Below are 25,094 nucleotides of genomic sequence, written 5' to 3' on the forward strand. Positions count from 1 at the left end.
TAGACTTTGGCAACTGGATGCAAGAATGAATTGTGTTACAATGGTATCTTGTCACTGGGCACCAGAAAAGTAGGAAGCAAAGATAAAAAAAAGAAAAAGTAAGCGGAAGGAGAAAAAAAAATTAAGTAACGTGATGCAGGCTGCTTCGTACACTAGAATACTGAAGAGCGTAGTATCTCCCGGAAAGGGTATAGATGCCGCCAAAAATAACCATCCACTAAGTGGCGAAAAGGAAGTAGACGAACAATGCGATGTCGTTGGTTCGCGTATGCCCGGTCCGGGATTGTTGGAGGCCTGTTTTTTTACTCCCTATAAGGTTGTCTAATGCCCTTTCCTGAGAAGGAGCAGGGCAGTAGTAAGGCGCCGCACGACTACGAGTCGACGGTGGTCGAACGGCAGGCGTCAGGGTTACGTTCAGGCGGGTTCTCCGGAGCACTACTTCTCAAAGCAGGTTGAGTCGCCCGAAAGTCGGTCAATCACGCCGGAATAAAATCACGCGTGGAGTGGCGAAGAGCTCTTTTCTGTGGACGGAAGCGTCCTCCTACGGGGGCTACGGAAGTGGACGCGGGGACAGTGCCGGCCAAGGATGGGCAGCCAAGTCGGCCTCAGCGTGAGTATGTGTGCTCAGGTGTGCCCAGGGAACCCGAACAGGGGAACGTAATAGACCGGATTTTAGGGCAAATGCCTATTCTGTTCCTCGCCCTCCTGTGGCACCATTTTGATATATAACCAAGAATTGAAGGTTAAGAAGGGTTTCCTTGGTCTTATAGTGCCTGTAGATGCCTATTTTTGGCGTTTCTGCCCAATCTTCATGTATGCTTAGAAACACCCATTTTCAATACCTATTTTTGGTACGTGCACCTGCATCAACACTGTTTCGCTTGAAGTTTCTCTTTCGGGTGCAGTTTGAGATCGTTATTCGCGCTACCGGGCAGCATTCGCTGTTAATTACTGCATATGCTTCAACCTAGTCCTGTAATTCAACGAGCACCACTCTCACCTCTAGAATTCGACGCTCATTCTCACTGGCAAGGGGCACAATTCTGCATTTAAAATGTGGAGATGGTGGTAGTTTGCTATTGTTTCCACAATTTCCACTGTCACTCTTCGACTACGATCTGCGTGCTCTCCAGACAGATTTATTCAAGCATGAGCAGTCTCATGAGCAGTATGTGTACCCGTTTTTGACGTTGGCGCGCGGTCACATAGTCTGCATGCAAAAAGAAAAAAAAAACTTTTTTATCTCTGACACAATTTTCATGCCAAGTCACTTTGCGAGTAAACGCGTAGCTTTGAATCGTCGTTCCCAAAACAGGACACAAGGAAATACGAGGCACTGTTTTTTATGCATAATTATAATTGTGTGTGATAACTGCACTCGTTATTCATAAAGATTTGAATTAATCCAAACGGTCTTCAACTCAAATCCCTCTTGGTTAAAAATTTGAGCTTACTGCAAAGTATATATCTCCCGTATGCGATTGGACCTACCCGGATTTGGCTATTATATATCTCTGAAACAATAAGTTTAGAAGCCGTGATTTTCACAAATTAATTTGAAATGCTGTACGCACCGTACGTTGTCGTCGCTTACGTTCCTTGGTGGCTTCACGCCGACAGTTTGAACAGCCGGCTCGGTTTGCTGAGACGCTACTTCGTCAGTGCATTGTGGGCACTACCGTTAGACGACAAAACAAACCGCTGTATGAACTATTTTGCGTGTGCAACGTTGCAACAAAATGACGCGGACTTGGCATCATAGAAAATATCATGCAGTTTTTCGATTCATGGCAAGGGTTTGTTTCAAACATAAGCACGGATGGTGAACCGCGCAAAAGAAGTTATAACTAAGAAGTTTCTTTGGGCTTTCGATATCTCTCAAACATCTGTAAATGGAGTCACCGATAAATAGTTTTCTTTGCGCGTTAAGAATAGGCAGGTGTAGATTCTTTATTCCGCAGCATTTTCTCAGTATTGAAACGTTTGCATCAATATAACTCTGGAGCCTCACACGAATGCAGAGTGAGTGAGTTAACGAAGGGGCAACGTGTAACATTTGGACAGAGAGCAGGGGACGAGTTGAACTCGCAGAGTACATGTACGTGAACATATATTACTCTTGTGCCAAAACAAAAGGCAGTTTTGTGTGGCGAGGCTCTCATACAAACGATGATGCACACTTCCAGCTGGATCCACTCATAGGACTCCAAGCTCCACAAGCCGGTCCCCCGTGCCTCCAGGTGAGTAAGAACTTCAATGTGCCCATTATTGCCTGCTGGAAACTTCCAATGAGGCAGGAATACAGAGTCACGTCATGTCCGCCATTAATTGAGCACACAACAGATGAGGATAATAGTAGGAGCAAATGCGGTTGATAGTGTTGCGGCTCTTGCGGGTTTGGGTAGGGCACATCCCCAATCAGGGGATCGGCCAATCAACAGAAGACAGTGAAAATTAATACAATTCTTATTTAATTACGAGGCGTTGAGAACAGATAATTTAGACCGCTTGGAAAAGGTTTTAGTTCCATAAATGACAGAGACTGTTGGTACTTCCTTTTCCTCACCGGCAGCAGAAGAAGTCGATCATTATTATTTTCATTATGCTCATCACTGGATATCGCATGATTTTTTTCTAGTGGTTACCATTAAATGTTCATCCCATCAAGACGTGTAGGTCCGCTTTCTGAATATCGTGGCGCGGCTGGAGGACCCAGAGACCAAACACAGTGGCAATGTGTAATGAAGAGGCTGCATGGGTTCATCGCCTTTCCTACCATCTTATAATACAGGAATAGCAACAAAATGGGGATGAAGCAAATATAATAAATCTTTCTTTGTTGAAATTTTGAGTTTACTGCATAGTATATATCTCCCGTATGCGAGTGGACCTGACCAGATTTGGCTATTATCTATCTCTGAAACAATAAGTTTAGAAGCCGTGATTTTCACAAATGAATTTGAAATGCTGTACGCACCGTACGTTGTCGTCGCTTACGTTCCTTGGTGGCTTCACGCCGGCAGTTTGAACAGCCAGCTCGGTTTGCTGAGACGCTACTTCGTCAGTGCATTGTGGGCACTACCGTTAGACGACAAAACAAACCGCTGTATTAACTATTTTGCGTGTGCAACGTTGCAACAAAATGACGCGGACTTGGCATCATAGAAAATATCGTGCAGTTTTTCGATTCATGGCAAGGGTTTGTTTCAAACATAAGCACGGATGGTGAACCGCGCAAAAGAAGTTATAACTAAGAAGTTTCTTTGGGCTTTCGATATCTCTCAAACATCTGTAAATGGAGTCACCGATAAATAGTTTTCTTTGCGCGTTAAGAATAGGCAGGTGTAGATTCTTTATTCCGCAGCATTTTCTCAGTATTGAAACGTTTGCATCAATATAACTCTGGAGCCTCACACGAATGCAGAGTGAGTTAACGAAGGGGCAACGTGTAACATTTGGACAGAGAGCAGGGGACGAGTTGAACTCGCAGAGTACATGTACGTGAACATATATTACTCTTGTGCCAAAACAAAAGGCAGTTTTGTGTGGCGAGGCTCTCATACAAACGATGATGCACACTTCCAGCTGGATCCACTCAGAGGACTCCAAGCTCCACAAGCCGGTCCCCCGTGCCTCCGGGTGAGTAAGAACCTCAATGTGCCCATTTTTGCCTGCTAGAAACTTCCAATGAGGCAGGAATACAGAGTCACGTCATGTCCGCCATTAATTGAGCACACAACAGATGAGGATGATAGTAGGAGCAAATGCGGTTGATAGTGTTGCGGCTGTTGCGGGTTTGGGTAGGGCACATCCCCAATCAGGGGATCGGCCAGTCAACAGAAGACAGTGAAAATTAATACAATTCTTATTTAATTACGAGGCGCTGAGAACAGATAATTTAGACCGCTTGGAAAAGGTTTTAGTTCCATAAATGACAGAGACTGTTGGTACTTCCTTTTCCTCACCGGCAGCAGAAGAAGTCGATCATTATTATTTTCATTATGCTCATCACTGGATATCGCATGATTTTTTTCTAGTGGTTCATCCCATCAAGACGTGTAGCTCCGCTTTCTGAATATCGTGGCGCGGCTGGAGGACCCAGAGACCAAACACAGTGGCAATGTGTAATGAAGAGGCTGCATGGGTTCATCGCCTTTCCTACCATCTTATAATACAGGAATAGCAATAAAATGGGGATGAAGCAAATATAATAAATCTTTCTTTGTTGAAATTTTGAGTTTACTGCATAGTATATATCTCCCGTATGCGAGTGGACCTGACCAGATTTGGCTATTATCTATCTCTGAAACAATAAGTTTAGAAGCCGTGATTTTCACAAATGAATTTGAAATGCTGTACGCACCGTACGTTGTCGTCGCTTACGTTCCTTGGTGGCTTCACGCCGACAGTCTGAACAGCCGGTTCGGTTTGCTGAGACGCTACTTCGTCAGTGCATTGTGGGCACTACCGTTAGACGACAAAACAAACCGCTGTATTAACTATTTTGCGTGTGCAACGTTGCAACAAAATGACGCGGACTTGGCATCATAGAAAATATCGTGCAGTTTTTCGATTCATGGCAAGGGTTTGTTTCAAACATAAGCACGGATGGTGAACCGCGCAAAAGAAGTTATAACTAAGAAGTTTCTTTGGGCTTTCGATATCTCTCAAACATCTGTAAATGGAGTCACAGATAAATAGTTTTCTTTGCGCGTTAAGAATAGGCAGGTGTAGATTCTTTATTCCGCAGCATTTTCTCAGTATTGAAACGTTTGCGTCAATATAACTCTGGAGCCTCACACGCATGCAAAGTGAGTTAACGAAGGGGCACCGTGTAGCATTTGAACAGAGAGCAGGGGACGAGTTGAACTCGGAGAGTACATGTACGTGAACATATATTACTCTCGTGCCAAAACAAAAGGCAGTTTTGTGTGGCGAGGCTCTTATACAAACGATGATGCACACTTCCAGTTCAGAGGACTCCAAGCTCCACAGGCCGGCCCCCCGCGCCCCCGGGTGAGTTACAACCTCAATGTGCCAACTGTTGCCTGCGGGAAACTTCCAATGCTAATACCGAACTTGCTCTACTTGTACGCTATAATGGCTTCCGCCACGACACCAGCGGTCAGCCGGCGTCGCTGGGCACAAGCACCACATGGCATCGAGTTGGGGCGAAACTCTTTGTTTCGTCCATTTGATGTCTGTTTCGAACGAGCTCTGATTGAGAGCAGGACATCAGGTTTGGCGCAGCACCAGCAAAGCGAGGCGTCTTTTTCTCAGCACGTCATCGGTCAGAGGCCCCGCAAGTGCACATAGGCCATGTCTGAAACAGACGTGAAATGGTCACTTTTCAAACGGGTAAACTCAGACGTCCGCCGCTTTGCAGGCGTTCTCCCGACGCGCCACCCGCTTTGAATGTGTCCCGGTGACAAAGCCGTACCTTAAGGAAGAAAACACGAGACTCTGCCCCTTCTAAACACTGGGGATCTTTTGCAACCCGACTACAGCGTTTATTGAAATTTAAAACGAATTCCGCAGGAATTACTTCTTTCGAGAGACTGCTAGCATTAAAAATGAACTTACAAATAGAGAATTTCAATAAACTCTCGTTAGTGTCTGCTTTAAAACAAAATCGTGGCTCGATCGCTTCGCTGGTGTTCATGGCATCTTCATAGTCGCAAATGAACGTGGTCGAGACAGCTGTAAGGCCATTATTTAACTGTGGAGGAGCTGAGACTTTCATGCACTTTTCAAGGACATGAGCTCGTAGATTAAGCTTCCGTTTGTTAATCACTACGAGGCCGGTTGCTATGGCCGACGCTCAATATAAGCACGCAGTTTAGGTTACGCCAACTTCAGTTCTCCATCACTCTAGCAAACAAATGAGCTGAAAAAAGACAACTACGAAGGGGGAGCAGTACTTACAAAATTCACAGTTTAAATCTGCTGCAAACCATTAAGCCCGATATCTCGTTATAGTGATGTGTGCTAGCCGCACTTTAGATCTAAGAAAGGAACCGCAGCTGAGCGAGTGAAGCAGGTGGATATCCGCGTTAATCTCCACACAAGCGTGCTTGGTCGAGCATTCCGAGACAGCCCAGATGCTTCGTTGTATAGATGGTATTCAGATTGAAGTTTAACGGACGATTTCTTCTCTTGGCAACACTGGAAACTGCCATGATTGTGCCAGTCATGTCTGCGGATGCGTCTGCATCTTGAAGAAGAAAAAAAAGACCCCGGTGTGCTTCATCTGCCCCGTTACCACCGGACTCTCAGCCGTGGCGGCGGAGTCAATAGATATGCACAATACCAGTGACATTGTGTGGTAACGCTCTACTAGCCCTAGAGAATTCCGCATCACGACGGGACAATGGAGCCGAGGTTGCTCTGTGTTCGCAGTACAGTTGCTTGCGAACACGGAGATCAACACATGTGCGCCCGCACCTTGTACGAAAGTCAAATAATGCGTCAGAAGGAATTGTGACTGCTCACGGGCACGCTGGTTGCGGTACGGCAGCAGCGTAGCAGTTCGTACTAACGTTGGTGGGCGCAGTGCTAGCAGGGAGACAGCGTCATCAATATGCAAGCGACCAAAAGAGATTGCGCTCGTCCTCAAGTGGGCAGTACGTGGTCGATATGAAAACACGGCAGGTAGAAGCTTTCTTGTTAACTAAAAGCGCAGAAAAACGTGGGACAAAGACAAGAACTACACAGGAGAAGCGCTTGTCCTGTGTAGTTCTTGTCTTGTCCCGCGTTTTTCTGCGCTTTTACTTACCATGTCTTCGTACCGACTCGTCCACTTGTCGGTGCTCCTAAGCTAACCGGTGCCAACAACTTCAATCGTGTCTTTTCATAGGTAGGAGGCAGGACGCTGAGGGAAACAGTAGGTAACGTCGATATAATGCTACAATGAACTAGAATACCCAAGTATTCTAGTTAACTGTAGTAATGCTTTTGAGCTCACTGGGACGCCTTATGGTGTAGCCGCCATGCCCCAACCCTCGCGTCCCCGTTGCGAAGGCGGCACACAGGCTTGCCGCATGCGGGCCACGCCAGCGGATACAGATGCACGCGATTTGACGATCCGTGTGAACGCTGCCAAAAAGTTTAGAAGGGCACACACAACGAGGTTTTGTTGTCAGTTATTAAACATTAATTAACTCCGTACGAAATTGCCCTCCTTTGCATATTAGAACACATGCTCTTGAATGAGTCCGGATTCGTTCTTCTTGTTAAATCTGACATCATCCTGTTCGCGCCTTGCAGTGCCTCATCCATGAAAAAAATACGCTTAATCAGCTCAATTTTTCGTACTGTCAGAAATGTTCTCGTCTTTGTTTGTGCCACAAATATTGTCGTCATACCCTTGCATTAAAATTTTAACTTTTTAACTCGCCCAACCCGTCACGTCTCACCTCTAACTGGCCATCACAGCAAAGTGTGCGTGCCGGATTACCGCGCTTATGAGCACTGTCAAAATCTTTATAAGAGTAAACACGGGAGCGCGTACCACTCTCTCATTGCAGAGCACTCTGGTGAAAGCCTAGCGCGTTGTGCAAGCTTGTACATTGAGCGAAAAAACTCCTTCAAAAAAATTCTGTGTAAATTCACATAATTGTCTAGTGATGCGTAGCACTCTTATGCCGCTTATCTGGAGTGTGAGTTCTTTACAGCCAATTTTTTTGGGTTTTTTCTAAATCCCGTTCAACCAATTATCTCCATTTACACCATTATAACGATTACAGGTGGAACTTTCGCGAAATCTGCAGTATTGTGAAAACTCAGGGCATTAAAAGGTTCGCCATTTTCAGTATTTCCTTAGGTTTTGCTTATTTTTTAGTTTTCCAAATTTCGTTAAAGCACTCCTCTTTATTGCGCTATTATAACGAGTACATTTGAAACTTCAGCGAATTCTGTATTATTGTGGAAATGCAGGGCCTTGCATGGGTCGCAACTTTCCGTAATTTTTGTACATTTTTCTTATTTTTTAGTGTTTCAAAATTTGGTTCGATGAAATATCTTAATTTACGCTATTATAACGATTAGCGGTGGAACACCGGCGATATATGCTTTTTTGTGGAAATGCACGCCGTTACATTGACCTGGCTGTGGGTGTACTCGGCAAAGAATGCCTCGAAATAAAAGTCTCTGGATCGCACCATCGTCAGCTGCTGTGCTTCCGTCACGCCATATGGGAATATCAAGATAGAGCACTTTGCATTACCTGATCGAGCAGTCGGAAACAGACGTTTGATAATGTCACTTTTTTTGCTCCTTAACAAAAAGCGACTGCTCCGATTGTGTATCCTTCTACAGTAGCTTCTAGATATCGTGACGTATTTACCTGAGAAGACAACCATATGCGATCAAGCGCTATCAACGAGCATGCCCGATAAATGTACGGACTGCGCGAGTGCGCCAGACCACCGCTATGCCATTCTGCATGTACTCAGCGACTCGCGTTTCCGTGTTTACTGCCATAAAGCTTTTGACTGTACAATGAGTCTTTTATCGGGTGAACCAGCGTAGAATGAAGCCACCTCCCTCCCACTATAACTGACATCCTCGATGCGAACTTCAGCCATTCGTAACACTCGTTTTTGAGCCCCTCTTTTTTAAATGCAGAGCATTTCAGTAACTCACGATGTCACCCGCGTTGACGTCCGTAGTCCGCATCGCTCCCCCTACACTATATAAAAAAATAATACTTACCGGCGCCAGGTTTCGATCCCATGACTCTGCGGGCGGAACGCAAGGTACATGGTGTTCTACCCACTGGGCCACAAAGGCGACACAGAACGGAAGGTTACGAACGCGCCTTATATCCTTGACTCATTCAACCGTAGGCCACAGGTGCGCGCTCTCTCCCGCGTCCTCCTCGCCTACTCTCCGCTCGCAACACCCTCTCTCGCCGCGTTCGGTTCGGGCGCACAACAGGTGGGGACGTGCGCAACACCCTCTCTCTCCGCGTTGGGTTCGCGCTGAGCAACAGTCGGTTCACGCGCAAGAACAGGTGGGGGCGCTCGCATCGCGCTCTCTCGCCGTGGTCGGTTCGCGCTTAAACCACATATGTCGTTCGCGCGCGCTCCGGTCGCTAACATCTGTGGCGTGATCGTGACGTCAACATCACGCGTTCGTGCGGTGGCGCGATTTCGGCGCTATAACACTCTCTCGCGAGGGGCATTGGATTGGATTGGCTTGGTTTGGCTTGGCTTGGATTGGCTTGGCTTGGCTTGGATTGGTTTGGATTTGGATTGGATTGGATTGGATTAAAGTGGATTGTGTTGGATTGTGTTGCGTCATAGCCGCGCCACGTTGCGTCATAGCCGCGGCAGGGGGTTCACGGCACGTTTCACGTTTCACCATCGACTTCATCGACAATGTCTACGCTGGAATACAACAATTACAACAACAACCAATACGTAATCCATACGACTTGCAGGCGCGCCCCCCGCGGAAATGCTCTGCATTTGATCGTGCCCCTCGCGAAGGGGATGTTTCTTTTTTTGTTATTTTTTAACCTATGTGCTTGATATTTATGCATTGAGTGTATTTTAACATCCTGAGCACAAATATGCAGTCAGGTTTTGTCTATTGCTTGTAAGTTTAGAGTAATGCAACATCTTAGGCCACTCCATTCCGGGCAATTTTTTTCATTCTCTTCCTATGAAATATTCAAATAGCTTTAATCCCTTTGTGCTCCAGAAGGACCAGGCAGCGCAACTATACTACGGCCGTAATTTTAGCATTGTTCCGGCAAATGCTGTAAACTTCATAAATGTCAGGCCATCAATTACCAATGTTTTTGTAAAACCAACTGCATAAATTAGAATAGGCAGAATCTGAGCTAGTTGGATCGTACTTGAATTAATACTGGTCAGCCTAACTTCAACTGGGTACGGAGACAATGACGAGAAATGAAGCACAGGCGCTGACACTACCACCTGAATTTTTAATTTATTATTTTGTATGACTGCCGTCATTGAAAAAAAAATACGCGTCAATCCACCCTGTGAAATTGGTTGGAAAGCGAAGCTGTAAACGACACCCACTATTATTACCCATTCGACGTTACTTGAACTCACACATGTGGCTGTACATAGAATGAAACCAGACACAAGTGAAAGGCACTTAACAATTTTCTTATTACTTCAAAGATATATCTTTTCATGGTTAAATCAATGCATGATCCATAAATGGTGGTTGGTTGAGTTGTATTGGTGAAGCACATGAGTTGAAACAATTTTTTTTTATAAAATTAAACACGGCTTTAGAGGATCTCACTTCTCCTTCGTCTCGGCCGCCGATCTCGTCAACTCCATCGTCGGCGGAAGAAACGGATGAGAAGTGAGATGCCATGCATTGGTGTGAACTTCCTGTAATTTGTACTAACTCCTAGCGCACGCGCAAGGCGGGCAAACGGCCGCTACATGTGCCGTGGGCGGAGCGCACAGCGGTGCGAGAGGTCACATGATGCTATTACGTGGCATTCAGCGAGAACTCAGGGGGTAAACCCGCAGATGTGCTCGGTAACAGCATTGTCTGTCTCTCCCGTCTCCGCATGCGCTCGTACCTCAATCTCTAAGACAACGGGCTCTCGCTCCGTTTCTCTATTCGTTTCAGACTTGATTCCTGGCGGTGCCAGTAACTTCTTTTATTTGTTCGCGGGAGTTTTGTGTTGACATCAAAGGTCGTTGCAGAATCCTTGGGGGGTAGAGGTAAAAAGCTTCCCTTTAAACCAACTGCATTTTACGCATTACACAATTTTTTACTGTTATTCCCTAAAAGCGTGGAAGGCACTTTGAATTAATTTGGCGGCTTGCAACCTGAATGTGGGCTTAACAGTGCCACCTGAGTGCTATCCTTCACACGGTCCCCATGTTGGAAATCACCCGCAGGATATGTCCAGGGACCAGGGAACGGCGTGGCAAACGTCGTCTGCGCACCGGGCCTCGAGTATTTGGCGGGCATTGACATGATCATAGTGGAGCAGCAACTGGAACTCGCTGAAGGTGAGATTGTGCTTTCAAATACCCACCAACATAGTTATGGTTCGAAACGAAGCACATTTTGGTTGGCCAGTCTGTACACAGGTTGCTCACCTCCTCGACAAAGAAGCCTAAAGTTCGGAACACATGTGTGGGGAGCAGCGCGTTCGCGCACGCGCTTTTTCGGTTTTGTCGTCTCCAAAAGCATTCCTCTATAGTCTTCATTAGTGTTCTTTGCCACGGGCTTGCCGGTTTCCAGAGGGCGAAACACATGACAACACGCGTCGTTCTCGGCAGTGTTTCGGCATTTCCTTCGTCGGTGTCATGGTAGGTGCCGCGGCAGTAGAACAGCATTACGCATTCTAAAACTCACGGTTAGGAGAAAAACTCTACACTCCGGTTCTTGTATGCCCCTCCTTTCATCAATTTTTCTTGCGCTTCACCGTCACCTACGAAGGAGTATCAACTATTTCTTTCCCATACGTGAAAGGCGAAGATTTAATAACAATGAAATTTTTCATTTTTGTTTGAATCGTATTTTATTTCATTATTTTGTGTTTAGCATTTCCGAACATTCGATAACGGCCGCGTGTTCTTCTGTACTAGGACTGCTTAAGGGTGAATCGCGAGCTAAACTGCGAGATAAAGGATTTTACTTTCCGTTATGTCGTAACTCGCATTTTCACTAAGGCATTCAGACTGGCTGCAGCCGAAGTTTTGTACTAATTACACTTGCTCACAGACGCGGTTTATCATTTTGCGGCATCTGTGAAAGGAAATAAGCCGCAACCATATCATTGGCTTCATCTTTAAGGATTTTGTACCTCGCTTCTTTAACCCGCAATCGGGAGATGAAAGTTTGAGAGAAGACCAGGATGACAAAGAGGAGACATCTTCGCGGAACCATGGATTATTGAGAGCGAGAACGACTACGCGAACCAAGGTGGGTGCACGAAACCGTTCTCTGAAATTAATGTCAACATATTGGCTTGTTATCGACGACGGCCTCTTCCCTCGCCCTCTGTGGATGTTCCGACACACCATGTGGAAGGCAAACACTTCACACGGCAGGATGAGGCGAGTCATAGAGCGGAATCTGGTCTTCGACCTCATTGCTCACCCCAAATTAGAGAGGATGCCTCGGAGCGGATGAACCTCCCACAGCTTGTTCAGAAAAGCGTTCTGGAATTCAATCGAAACGTAATCGCCGAAAAAAAGACAACTCTGGACAAAACCAGAGACATAGGTGCTGCTGTTTTATTAGCCAGGTTCCAGAACAGCGCCGACCAACTTTCTTAAAACAATGTGCCGCTGGAAATAATTACCTGTAGAACCGCGCCTGGAGGTCAGCTAGGCAATGCTTTAGAATCCGTTCAGAAGAGTCCAAAATTGTTGGATCACTTCAACGCAGAGTTTATGGGCAGAATAGAAGCATCCCAAAGGAACTATTTCTGTCAAAAAAAGACAAAAGCCACATTTAACAAATTTTGAGCCGAACAGTACGAACGAAACAAAAGAGCCTGAATGAGAGCCTGGTAATCCTAACCGCTAACCATGCTCTCTATGGACGTGGAAAGGGGCGATGCCTTCGTTGATGAACGGCCAATATAGCAAGATTAAATAATATTTTAATTTCACATAAGCACAGCCCTACCGCCACCTTTCTGGGCTATTGCGAGCATGCGGAGAATAATCCTGAAGTCACTCCCTAAGCACTTTCTTCTGCGCACGCATGAAACAGTCCAAACTGGCGGCGTCCAAATGGTTTTGATTGCAATGGTTTCTATATTTGACAAAAGTTGTCCCGTGAAGCTATCTTGCTAAGCCTAGTCATTTTCATCATCAACGTATGGTTTTGCTGAGCTGTCTGCGCTTCGTCAGCACAGTTCTCCTCAAAGTTTTAACAAAAGTTACGCGCTTTGAAAAGAAGGCGCGTGTAAACAGCGAAAAGAGGCTGATTTAGCAAAAAAAAAAATTGCTTTGGTGTAGTGGGAATTACATAAGCTGTCAAAAGTGGGAACTCTCTCGTTTATGTATTTTGTACTTTTTCTTTGTCCAGCGATCCTGGGCTGTGAAACGAGCAACCACTACATAGCGAAGAACTCGGTGGGCCAAATTATATACGATATCAGAGAACGTAAGTACACAAGGGCTCGGCGTCGCTTAAAAATTTAACCTGGTTAATCGACCGTGTTTACACGGTTGATTGCTGAATTAATGGGGTGTTTTTTTTTTTAATTTCACGCTTGACGGTTGTATTTACTATCACGTGGCCGACGCCGACAAGTAAATCCAGGCATTCAAAGCGAGTTCGGGCGGCCTCGCTGGCAATGAACATTGTAAACACCTTCGGGCATCAGTATGCTGGTCTTTAGGCCTTTCGCAGATATCCCACATGATGTAACCTGATCATCATCAAGGCGCTGATGCGACCGCGACGCTTAGCAGCGTATTTGTAGTCATTCACGCCATTTCCGGAATGAGCAAAATCAGCACTCATCGATGCCCTCTCCCTAATCGGAGGGTGCGCTGATTAATCTTATTTATGGCAGCGCTGGCATGGAGGAACCTTATTACTTTGTTCGCCGATTTTTGCGTGTTCTATAGGTCCTTGTATTTGTATTAAAATGGATACACCCGGCTGTCTTAACTACCTTCTTGCCGTTTTTATACTTGGCGTTTGTGAGTACGCTTGCATCGTTTCCTGTTGTGAGGGCCAGTTCTGTAACTTCGAGTATGAACCTCGGAAGTCTTGCACACAATTTCAGAATGGCACTCTTGGTTTACGTTTCTCACATGACTTCAACCGATTAACCGGTTGAAAAATTAATCGAGGCTAATGCATTAATCAATTATTTTGAAGTTTAATCGATCTGTCGCCCACTCCGGTTTTCACCCCATTCTGATTTGTGATACGCGTAAAACGAATCGTGAATGGGCTGTTGCATATCAGTGCACAGCTTCGTGCCTGTCCTACATATTCACGTTTTCTTATTTAAATACTGCTTAAAAACACAGAATGACAAGATGCAGGAAACACTTCTTGGTGTTTTACTGGAATAGATGCGTGAATCTTGTGCAAAATATATAAAATAGAAGGGAAAACTCCATTTCGATGCACCGGCATTCGCGCAGAATGCGCGCTAGCAATCATGTCAGTTAACGAGGTGCCTAATATGATTTACATGAACAATAATAAAAGGACTGACGATTAGGCTGGCATTTGTTCTGTTTTTGTATTACCGGAAAACTGGTACGCGAAACTTAGTGTTGTTTGATTGTTGCTGCCAACCCGAAAGGCAGATTTAGGGCTGTGGTGCTCTATGCTGAACAATAAAGAAAACAATTAGACAGGCCAATTCGTAATACTATTTCACTGACAGTTCAAACAGCTATGTTTCATTCCTAGAGACATTGTACGTGTTGACAAGCAAGGGGAAAATCGCAAATTTCTATCTGCGATTACTCTGCTATTATACAGATTCGGCATAATCTGCAATTATGCCTGGCACCATTGGCCGTCGAACGAAAGTGGATAGCTCGACGAAACGTGCAATCTTTCTGTTAAAAATAAAAGCTATTAGCTTTGATTCTCCTTTTAAGCTTTCGTATCATACATCGCAATGTTTCGCGTGACTGGGGCATCCGAGCTGTCAAACCGAATGCGTTAACGTCCAGCTACTATATTCAAATGCTACCACAACCACAGGCAGGTGTTCGATGAGAAAAAAACGCAAAAAATTAATGAAATCTTTCTCCAAAATAGTCCGGTCATGCGAAGCGTTTTACTGACCCACCCATGTGACCATAACGGCCGTGAATATTCGTTGTTCTCGTGTGGCATAACGAGTTTCTCTAATGCGGTTAGTGCGATCCAATCCGCATTTCTTGAAAAACACCCAAGAATTCGCAGGATTGCCTCACCCCCTGCGCGGCTTCCAACAACGAGATGTCGGGGGAAGCTAGACACGCTAGGGCTAAACTGTACCGCTCACGAGCCCTTCTGAGGGAATGTTGGTTGTCTGGAAAGGCTACAGTTACGGCCATATGCTGTTCGTTGAAGCGGGGCCGTGAGGATATTGTGTTTGAACCTCACCATAACGCCCAGTCAGAGAAACTTTTCCCCTTTTTATTCTCTATAATTACTGTGGGACTACAGAACCCCCGAAATGCGTTGCATGCATTTGGACAATGGCGGACGTTTTCTGTGCCCATGCGGCGTCCTGCTTCTTGTATTTACCCCACCATATCCCGAATTCAGGTTCAAGGTGCTGCGCGAAATTGTGCTGCGGCCCAAGACGGTGCTTTGAGATGGATATGGTCGACTACCGGGGAGAAGCTGTGGTACACGTCATCCGGCCGCTGAGATGCGTTCAGTGCTGGTGCTTTTGCTGCCTGCAGGTAAGAACGCAAACTGCGTAACACCGTTAAATTGCGAAGGAATAGAAAGAACAAAACTCCATTTTACTGCGATGAATGTTGAGGGAATTTTGCTCCGCTTCCATGAACCAAAATATCGATGGCATATTGGTGATGCACCGAAACCTCTTCATGCCTTTAGCTGCATATAGGCGGTGGTTCCCTCGCTGGGACTGGATGCATCTATGTATCCATAAAACTTGTCAGGTCACGTTGTTTCTACACCTGCATAGAGCAACGTTTCCGGCCTAAGTACTTTTTAAAGCAAACACATGTGCACTCAAATTTACAGTTTCCGCTCAGTTCCAATGAGGAGGCGACTTGGCGACACCAGCCACGCGTTCGTCTCGTATGCGTGGTAGAGCGACTTCGCATGTCTACGTTTGGATTAGAAAAATATTCCTGCCTTCAGAAACAGCCACCTCAACAGCCCTTCGCAAGCTGAGTCTTCTTATTTGTGTCACCGCTTGGAGGTTAAAACATTAAAGCGATAATAAACAAACAAACATTTTGATGTGCAGCTGACATGCATGCCTTAGGTTTAGGGCTGATGTCTTTTCACGGGGGCGTTTCGTGCAAGTACGACGCTTAAACACGTATAACAGGCCTGAATTATTGCTTGAAAGTTATCGCTGTAGCATAAGAGATTAGCGTATTCAAAAGAACACGAAACATTGCCTTGGTGTATGAAGTTCAGGAGCTAAGACGGAAATTCTGCATGCACGCGCTGTAGCTCTTGAAACCGGCCTGAGTTGAGGCCCGTTGAGCGCAGGTGGCAGCGGCGGACGTGATGCAGTATTCGCTGAACTCTTCACCAGTGGGGTCGCAAACTCAAGCACGGAGATGTCGAGGTCCAGCGGGTGAAAATCTGCGAAAGCTTAAATATTCTCGCATATCCGGGTGTAGCTAAGGCGCATTAGGCCTACCAAAGGAATTTTTAGGGCGCAGCTATCTAGCACCCATTACCTGGGTTTGGCGATGTAGGCGTCCGCCTAACCGAATGACCTCATGCAGCAGCTACGAGAGGGACAAAACGCAGAGAGTTTTGCGAAAAGATCATAGTCCGGAACCCATCGAACAGTCCCATCGAACATGAGTTGTTTATTGACACACACACCCCAAAGAAAAGAAGGTCGTGCGTGCGTTCAGACTAATTTAGTAAGAAACTTGTTGTCCAATCTCCGCGTAGGTATGTGCCTGATTTGAAGCTACCAACCAGACTACATTTTCTAACAGAGAGCGACTGGCGAAGGGTGGGGAAGAGGGCGGCGCGTGCAGCTATGGCGTCATCTCTCTCAGCTATGGCGTCATCTCCTCCCCACTCATGTTTCATGTATCGTCACCAAATAGCCCCCCCCCCCCCCCCCCCTTCCCCTGACGCTGTTCCGTGGCCGCTAATCCAAACCAAATGACATTTGCACAAGATTCGCAACAGCATGCTCGCTGCTACTACATGCGTGGCTAATCTGAACCATGTTAATTTTACGCGGGAGGTTCAAACATTACTTGCAACAAAACGCTGGCCGATGGCGGCGACGCGCTGCGAGATAACAGCACAGTAGCGCGCGCTGCCGTGCTTTCGCTGGGGTCCTATTCTCCGCTGCATAATTTCACAGTAAATTCGCCATGTTTTTTGCGTCAGCACAACGTAAGCAATCAGTGACGTAATGCACGTACAGCTATGGCGACATGCACTGTACTTTCAAGCTCTACTCATAAAGATCACAGCCAAGGTATCAAATATTGTACATAAAAGATATAAAAACACTTGACATGTATTATAACAATTGGGACGGGAGCTGAGGCTGGGAAGGGAAACACGTTTCTGCAGGTCAAAACTGATCTCAACACCACAAAGCGATCGAGTAAGGTTGATCCGTAAGTGATCGAAACGCATTTGAGCTAAACAACATCACACAATCCTTTTTACCGTATCTATTTCTTTCTTTCAATCGCTTTTAGTAACATAGTTGAGCTCTCTGCTTCAATGCAAGCTTTGTTGCGTTATCACCCTAAGGCCGCCACCGCCACGACGCTATCGTATGCTGCTATGTTACTAGTTTATGGCATATGCCGTGACCGTAGGTTGTAGGACGCTTAGGGGCACCGAAGGGCTACGCCTGATAACCGCGGAGCGCACCGATGCCACCGAATCACCAATTCGTCAAGCTCGACGTCAATTAGCGCAGTAATCTATAAAGCAGTCAGTTTTCTTTATTGTTCTCTTCAGTTCGATCATGTGACCGAGCAACTTACTTGGAGGGGTGTGGACAAATGCCATGCATTAGGTTCTCTTTTTCATGAAGAGGCTTGTACTGCCTCTTATGTTGCTGTTACACACACAAAAAAATATTTTTATTTTATTGCGAGACATAAAACGAAATACGGCACGTTATTTGTGTGCTCCGTGATCGCTGACTTGGAAACAGTCAAACCTATTATTCTTTAGGTAGAAAACATGCTCTAAACCGCGCGCCATGCGAAACTGCGCGTGCTACAAATTCACGGGGTTTCACGGGTCCGAAGGAAGGTGAAATTTTTTTCCATATTACAAGGCGACAGCCGCCGCCATTTTCAAGCTGTTACAAAGCATTACGTCACTTTTACGCAGGCTAAAGTTGCCAATGTGTGATCTGTTCGTTCCCGCCAACTGTTTAAATTACGTCACGTCTTCTCAGTGAATCAACGAAAGGGCGTGACGTACAAGCCGCATTTGTGTTTGAGCAAAGACAATCCTACGTTGTCATGTCCGCTGCATTTACTCTAGTTTCTCATTATCGGCCAGGAATTGTGCGCTTTCAGTAAAGAGAAATAGGGCAAACTTTAGAACTGGTGCCAGTAAACGTCATAAAATCTCCAAAATCTCCAATAAGAGCTGGGAAGGGATACTGCCATGTCCAGGTGCACTGCATGCCTTGGCGTGATCGGGATGTCACAGAATGCAAGGACGGTACCTGCGGCAAGTCGAGATAAAGTGGATGAGGTGTGACCACATTGTATCGCATACAACCCACTCAGTCTGGACGCCGCTACCCGAACTTATTGCTAGGAACACTCGCTACCCTGCACTAGTCTAGCCAGCAGTGGTCGCCACTTGGAATGAATGCCACTTGGCATTCATTGATATCAGAGAGACCGCTGCTTTAGCCGAGTGTTGGGGTACGCTCGATATCACTTTATGCAAGCTGAGCTTAAAGGTGATCTGTCTATAGAATTCGGACTGCTCTACAGAAGAGTACCGTGGTTCCTCTAAAGGCGTCGCAAGAGTCACTGCATCACGGCGATATAGAGTCTGGGAAATGGGTCAGATAAGGTTCTCGACACAATCATCGCTGATGCCAATTGCTTGTAGCATCGGTGTAAAACCCGCACTTTCTTCGAAGGTATCCGTGCACCAACTTCATACTCCCGTAGCTCGCACCGAGGCGTTTTGTTGGCTCCTCAATGTTGTTATTTTTTTTCAATTCGCAGGAGTTGCAGGTCCAAGCGCCCCCGGGAACACCTATCGGCTTCGTATCTCAGCGGTGTTCACTGTGCTACCCTACCTTCACCGTCTACGATCGATTTTACAAGCCAGCGCTGACTATCGTGGGACCCCTCTGCACGCAAAGCCTGCCTTGCGCCTGTGACGTTAAATTTGAAGTAAGTGCGTCTGCCGAGGCTACCCAAACAAAACAAAAGAAATAATTTGAAACGTGTAACAGGATTCCGGGCTGTCTTTTACGCGCTGCGGCTGTTACTCTGGGCACGGTGCAAGTGGCCATATAAGGAATTTACCTGAATGCATTTTCCCGCGTACTTTGTACCAGGTAGTACGCCGCGTCATTGCACATTACCGGCATCATTCATGAACAAAACGAGCTCACTGTATGATTTATGCAAAGGGAACCGAAAGATAGGGCAGGATAAAATTCGGGTTCTTCGAATGACGCATGCACCTTCAACTAATCGGAGCTAGGCCTAAATGAGACCATGATTGTACATACGTTTTTTAAAGGGACATTAAATCGCATATGCTTGCTTATACACATAAACGGAGGTATCCTTATGTGACACCGTCACTTCTCCCCTATCTTGAAAGGTGCGCTCCCTGAACGGCGTCGCCGTGGGCACTATCACTAAGAAGTGGAGCGGACTGATCAAGGAATACTTCACCGACATCGACAACTTTGGCATCAGCTTCCCCATGGACCTGGACGTTAACATGAAGGCGACTCTTCTCGCAACTACAATGCTCATTGTAAGCAGCAGCCTCCTCCTTTTACTCGTGGTCTTCGCACTGACCACTTATCTCAGCATGTGGGCATCGCTCTTGCAACTTATTATCGAAATTACTATTGGCTGCATGTACCTGCATTTCTTATTTTTGTCGACGTCATCTGATCTGTGTACCCGTAGTTTTACAATTCAAGCAAAAGTGATGCTGAGGCATTGACACATCGTTAAAGAACGCTTATGTGCCCCACTATACTCGGTTACAACTCAAGAACGGCACCACCTCATGTAGTGTATCACTCCACCAAAGCGCCGGACCCGTGACGTCAGTGCGCACGCATTTTGAAAGGGGCTTGCTATGAATGCGTGATATCGTCTGGCGTGTCTCGCGCAGTTTGTTTGTCGTCACTGGAGTCGTTTATAAGCATATTAAGTCCAAAAAATCACGGGAACGGCTCACGCCATGGTCAAAATATTCCCAGTAACGCCCTATTGGCGCCGCGCGGAGAAACATACGGCTACGGTGACAAGGCGCAGCGACAACTTCCGGTGCCGTTCTTAAGTTGTCACCGAGTATAGCTTCTTATCGTGCATGTTGTCTCCAGTAAGAGCTAGCCGTCCATACATAATTACAATGTGGCTTCTAAGGAATGCACGGGATGTTGTCCACACTAGAATTAATTACAAATTCAATATATTTGTTATCCCTCCAGTCGTAATGCTGTCTGAAAACATTATTCAGGGCAATGATGGCCACACGAAATTATTTGCTGCTTCTACTTATAGCGGTTGTTACATAGTTGCACTCTCCCAGATAGTACCTGGGCATTCCGAGATTCGACTCCATTTTACCTGATCAAGGCAATTCGAGCTGTGGTGCGGAAGACAGCTTCACGTTCCCACATGGCTGGTGCAATTTGTTAGAATTACAATGCATATTACGGACGGCTTAAAACTATTCACCTTAAATAAGATTACCTTTGCCCAAGGTGCACGGGAAGGATTGTTTTGCATGGTGTCCGAGAAATATTGTTTTCCACCGTTGTTTGTTGGTGAGCGACACTGACGACAGCCTATAAACGCTGTCGGACGCTTGAGGGCAAATATCGAGAAAGATGTTGCATTAGATATCGTTGTTCGGAAATTCTGTCAGTGGAACTTTCAAAGGGTATTTTACTCCGAGGAAATCACAAAGCTCAGCATAAGATGCTTGGTTGATGCGCTTACGCTTAGGTCGGTGCTGCACAAAAGACGCAAACACCCACAAAAAAATGTAAACCCATTTCCACCCAGTGCTAAATCTGTTGAAAAAGCTGAAAAAAATTCCCCGCATTTCCCCGAGGGGAAGAATGTGAAAGTGCGAATGCACGAGTTGAATTTGTTCGGTAATGTTCGCGAAAGAGAGATCACACACACACACACAACTACAAAGAAAGAAAGATGCATTTATTCACAGACACCTATTTGTGTTGTCGTTGTACTTGATTGCTAGAGCGGATCTCAGCTTTGAAATTTCGTGTCAGTACTCCTTTAAGCGGGTGCATTAGCCCTTCTCACGCCCGATTCCTGGCCAATCCCCCACGTGGGTATGTGCCATGTCAGCGGCCAGGCAGCGCGCGCCCATCTCCCCCGTTGCCAAGGAAGACGAGGAGCGCGCGCACCCGCAGCTGTTGCTATGCGGACGGCGGCGGACGCTTCAGGCTCGCTTAAGAAGTGCATTCGCACTTAAAAGCGGAGCTGTGATTCTCTTGAGTCGGATCGAAAGTCAACGTACGCTCGCCCGAGAACGGAAGCGCCATAACTGCGGAAATTGTACGGTTAGCGCAGAAGTATATATAGGGAGCTTTAGAATAGCGGGACTCAACACTCTGGGTTCCTCAACCGGCTTGGGGCCAAGTACTGCGCATGCTTACAACTCAAGTCGTCCATAGTGTTTTGGTTGCATTGAGCGAGCACGCCATTTTTTCGAAATAGCGGGCGCCCCCAAGCCCTCAAAGAGTTGGGGCGCTCGCCCGAATGCTTTATGAAATTGCGGGAACCCCAAAGCCCTCAAAGTTTTGGGACGCCCGCTCGAAAGCTCTCCCTCCCCAAAGCTCTGAAAGCTTTGGGGTGGCCGCCCTAAAGCTTGGTCAAATTTCGGGCCACAAAAGCTCTCAACGGTTTGGGGCGCCCGCTCCAAAGCTTTCAGAAATTGCGGGCACGTCAAAGTTCTCAAAGTTTGCGGTGACCTCCCCAAAGATGTTCGAAATTCCGCGTGCACCAAAGCTCCCAAAGGTTTCATACGCCCGCCCTAAAGTGTTGAGAAATTAAGGGCGCACGAAAGCTCTCATAGCTTTGGGGCGCCCGCCCCAAAGCTTTCAGAAATTGCGGGCACGTCAAAGTTCTCAAAGTTTGAGGTGACCTCCCCAAAGATGTTCGAAATTCCGCGTGCACCAAAGCTCCCAAAGGTTTCATACGCCCGCCCTAAAGTGTTCAGAAATTGGGGGCGCACGAAAACTCTCAAAGCTTTGGGGCGCCCGCCCCAAAGCTTTCTGAAATTGCGGGCGTACCCTCGCTCTCTCAGTCAGCGAGACCCTGTGTGAACACGGCTGAGGGTAAAGTTGTGGCTTATTTTCCCGATAGTCTTCGTGGGCTACGGCGATCGCCGAGCTATATTTGTAGATTCCGTGCGTCGTTGGTAATAAATGGATAAAGATGGAAATCATGAAAAGTTTTCTTCACTCGGAAACGGTCCGAAAACACTCCGATCGTGCTTTCAAACACGCCTGCGGCCCCTGCCCGTACGGCCCACAAAGCGGCTCGAAGCAGCGCGGACCACCTGTCGTTTGGTCTGGGAACGGGTTTCTGAGGGGCTGCTAGGCGGGTCTGGGAGCATGTGACCTCTACGTGACCTCTACGTGACCTCTACCTCACGATTTTGCGTGACCTCTACGTCACGCAGAATCTTCGGCAGACGTGACACGCAACAGCTCCGCTGTTTAAATTGAGCACACATACGGCATTTATTTAATCACCACGCAGCCGCTTATACTTGTGCTATCTTCAAGTAAGCTGTTGATCTCGCAGTGTATGATGCATTTCTGTGATAGGAGCATTGCTGGTGTCTTGGGAAATAGTACCTCTTCTTTTGTGCTGCTCGCGCTTGGGACACATCCGTACAAGATATCCTTCGTGAATCCTATGCGCGCAATCCCGCATGACGGGAACAAGAACCATGAAGGTAGGGTAAATTTCACTCCTTACGAAGCCATGGGTGTATTTTGTGCGGCAATGAGAAACCCGCCTCTCGCGACACTCGCTACTCACGAGACAAAGAACGAGATCCTGGCCGCGGCATCTCTGGGTTTTTCCTTTGCCCCGGAAACCACCAAATGCCGCATGTGTTACGCGGTACCCACATCGAAGTCAATGCTGGGAAGATTATGCTCGTTTTTAAAAACCGTTTCTCTACACATTACCGAAATTCGACCACATACGGAACATATCATATACCGAAAAGACATTCTGCCACTATATTTTGCGAAGGCACTTGGAACGACAAACACTCTGCAATTCTTGAACACCTGGGCCGACTCTGCCATAACAAACGACTGTACAACTGCTTAACCAACTTTCTCTGCGAACGCAAAGCGTCCCTATAGGTGGCCTTCAATCACATCAGAACTTGGGACCAGGCATACGCCGCAGGGTTCTGTCTTTTTCCCGTTTCTCTTCAAGTAGCCTTGCAGAGGCTTCCCAAAACACCAGAAGAGATTGACTGTCTTTAAAACAGCCTCCACGCATATAATGTCATGCTTTTTGTCAACGGAGGCAGGGACCGGTACAATGAAGACATCTTACAATAGGGCATTAAGGCCAGACATAAAGACCCCAACTCGCCGGTTGCGAAGAGTTTCGCTAACCGAACGCCGCCCATCCCCACAGTGCCCGGCATACGGACTCTCGGTCTCTGAATACCGGCCAATGGACACAGCCCGGATACTGACCTCGAGCTCGACAAGAGCCTGCATCAAACTAACTCGTTTCGCGCCCAAACCCAGAAATCACATTGTGAAGGATCACGATCTCCTAAGAATAGTTCGAGCCTTCGCTGTCAGTATTATAAATACGGCACCCCACTCATACGCATGAAAATCACGAACTCAACATTGCCGTCCTTGTTAGACATGAGTGGAAGCAGGGTGTTAGCACCTATCACAGCTACGACCGAATGTCGCGAGGCGCTTGGGCTTTGAAACACCCTCAGCGAACGTGCAGAAGCTCAAGAACGGCTGAGCTACAGTCAAACAAGTCGGCATATTCTCGACACGTCAGGATAACACACCGGTGAATTTGAACGCACAAAGTACCATTGGTCGCTTAACCTAGAACGGCGACCCGCCGAAGCGAAAGCGCTGCAAAAACGATACGGAAATTTCAAAAACACGGTATACGTGGACGCGGCCGATTACGCAGTTCGGGATGCCATGGCCCTTGCGAAAGTCAATCGAGCCGATAATTTCATTAGCTTCGGACTACGGGACCCTGCGAGCGAAGCGGAGGCGGCTATTGCTTGGGTAATGACGGGTTCCTGAAAAATGAAATCCGTAGTGAGAAAATATAACTTGTAGTTGCATATTGCTCGAAAGGCCATATCTCCACGAAGGCGCTTACAATTATCAGATCTGAACTGCTCATCAAGCGAGATAAATCCGACACGTAAACCAGCCCTGTCCTGTCTATCCGGGCACAAATGCGCGCACGACGGCGCTCTGGAATGTTCTAAACCAGTTAGTGACGACTTCAGCGCTCACTTCCATCGCTCATTCGCAGCATTGATATGGTATCCTCAGCTGAAGTTCTCCCTGTAGAACTGTCCCATCCCTTTGAGGGTATTTGTAACATCTCTCCTTATTTTCTTTTGTCGCAGGACTTCATGTTCTTCGAGAAGGCCTACGGAGAATCCGGCGACAATGCGCCCGGCATGGCGGGATGATCGGCTCAAAGGCCATGCCCGAATCCGTGGCTGGGGTCCAAGATTGACGGATGTGAGCGAATGATTCGGAGGACACGGGTGGTGGCCTGCTCACTGTCGTTATAACCTGGCAAGAGAGCAATTTTCACGATTTCCTCCCAAATTATAACCTTCTGCCTTCCAAGACGCTTTTGCGAATATCACCAAATCTAAGACTTTCACCCTAGTTCTGTGTTCTTCTCTATTTTTGATTTTTGGGGTAACCAATATCCCGTCTTCTTTTCTCTCGTGTTTTCTGATGATAATTACCTATTTGTATCTATGATAGCCATATCCTATAATAGTGCATTGGACGCAGACAGTTTTGAGTGAATAAATTTAGACCAAATATAAGCACCTCAGAAAAGGATGCAGCTAACAGAAAATTTCGAATATTACCACGTCGCCAAAGACGACGCAGTTGCCTTCAAGGAAAACAGGTTTATTCGAGCGAACTTGTGCTCCCTAACAACTCAATG

The 25,094-nt window shown here is 46.7% G+C and overlaps 1 protein-coding gene across 1 annotated transcript; it reads left to right on the forward strand.

Annotated features, from left to right (window-relative positions):
• Positions 1 to 324: 324 nt before the first annotated feature.
• On the forward strand, positions 325 to 24,709 carry LOC144148609 (phospholipid scramblase 2-like). Its single transcript, XM_077680119.1, has 10 exons — positions 325 to 418; positions 2,187 to 2,240; positions 3,586 to 3,639; positions 4,972 to 5,016; positions 10,899 to 11,012; positions 13,048 to 13,125; positions 15,250 to 15,389; positions 18,879 to 19,049; positions 19,489 to 19,647; positions 24,532 to 24,709. The coding sequence occupies exons 1-10, from the start codon at positions 325 to 327 to the stop codon at positions 24,595 to 24,597; spliced, it is 975 nt and encodes a 324-aa protein (XP_077536245.1). The 3' UTR covers positions 24,598 to 24,709.
• The last annotated feature ends 385 nt before the right edge of the window (positions 24,710 to 25,094 follow it).

The sequence above is a fragment of the Haemaphysalis longicornis genome, unplaced genomic scaffold, assembly GCF_048455015.1.
Source record: "Haemaphysalis longicornis isolate Haplotype H1 unplaced genomic scaffold, Haemaphysalis longicornis Haplotype H1 scaffold_8, whole genome shotgun sequence".
Lineage (NCBI taxonomy): Eukaryota > Metazoa > Arthropoda > Arachnida > Ixodida > Ixodidae > Haemaphysalis > Haemaphysalis longicornis.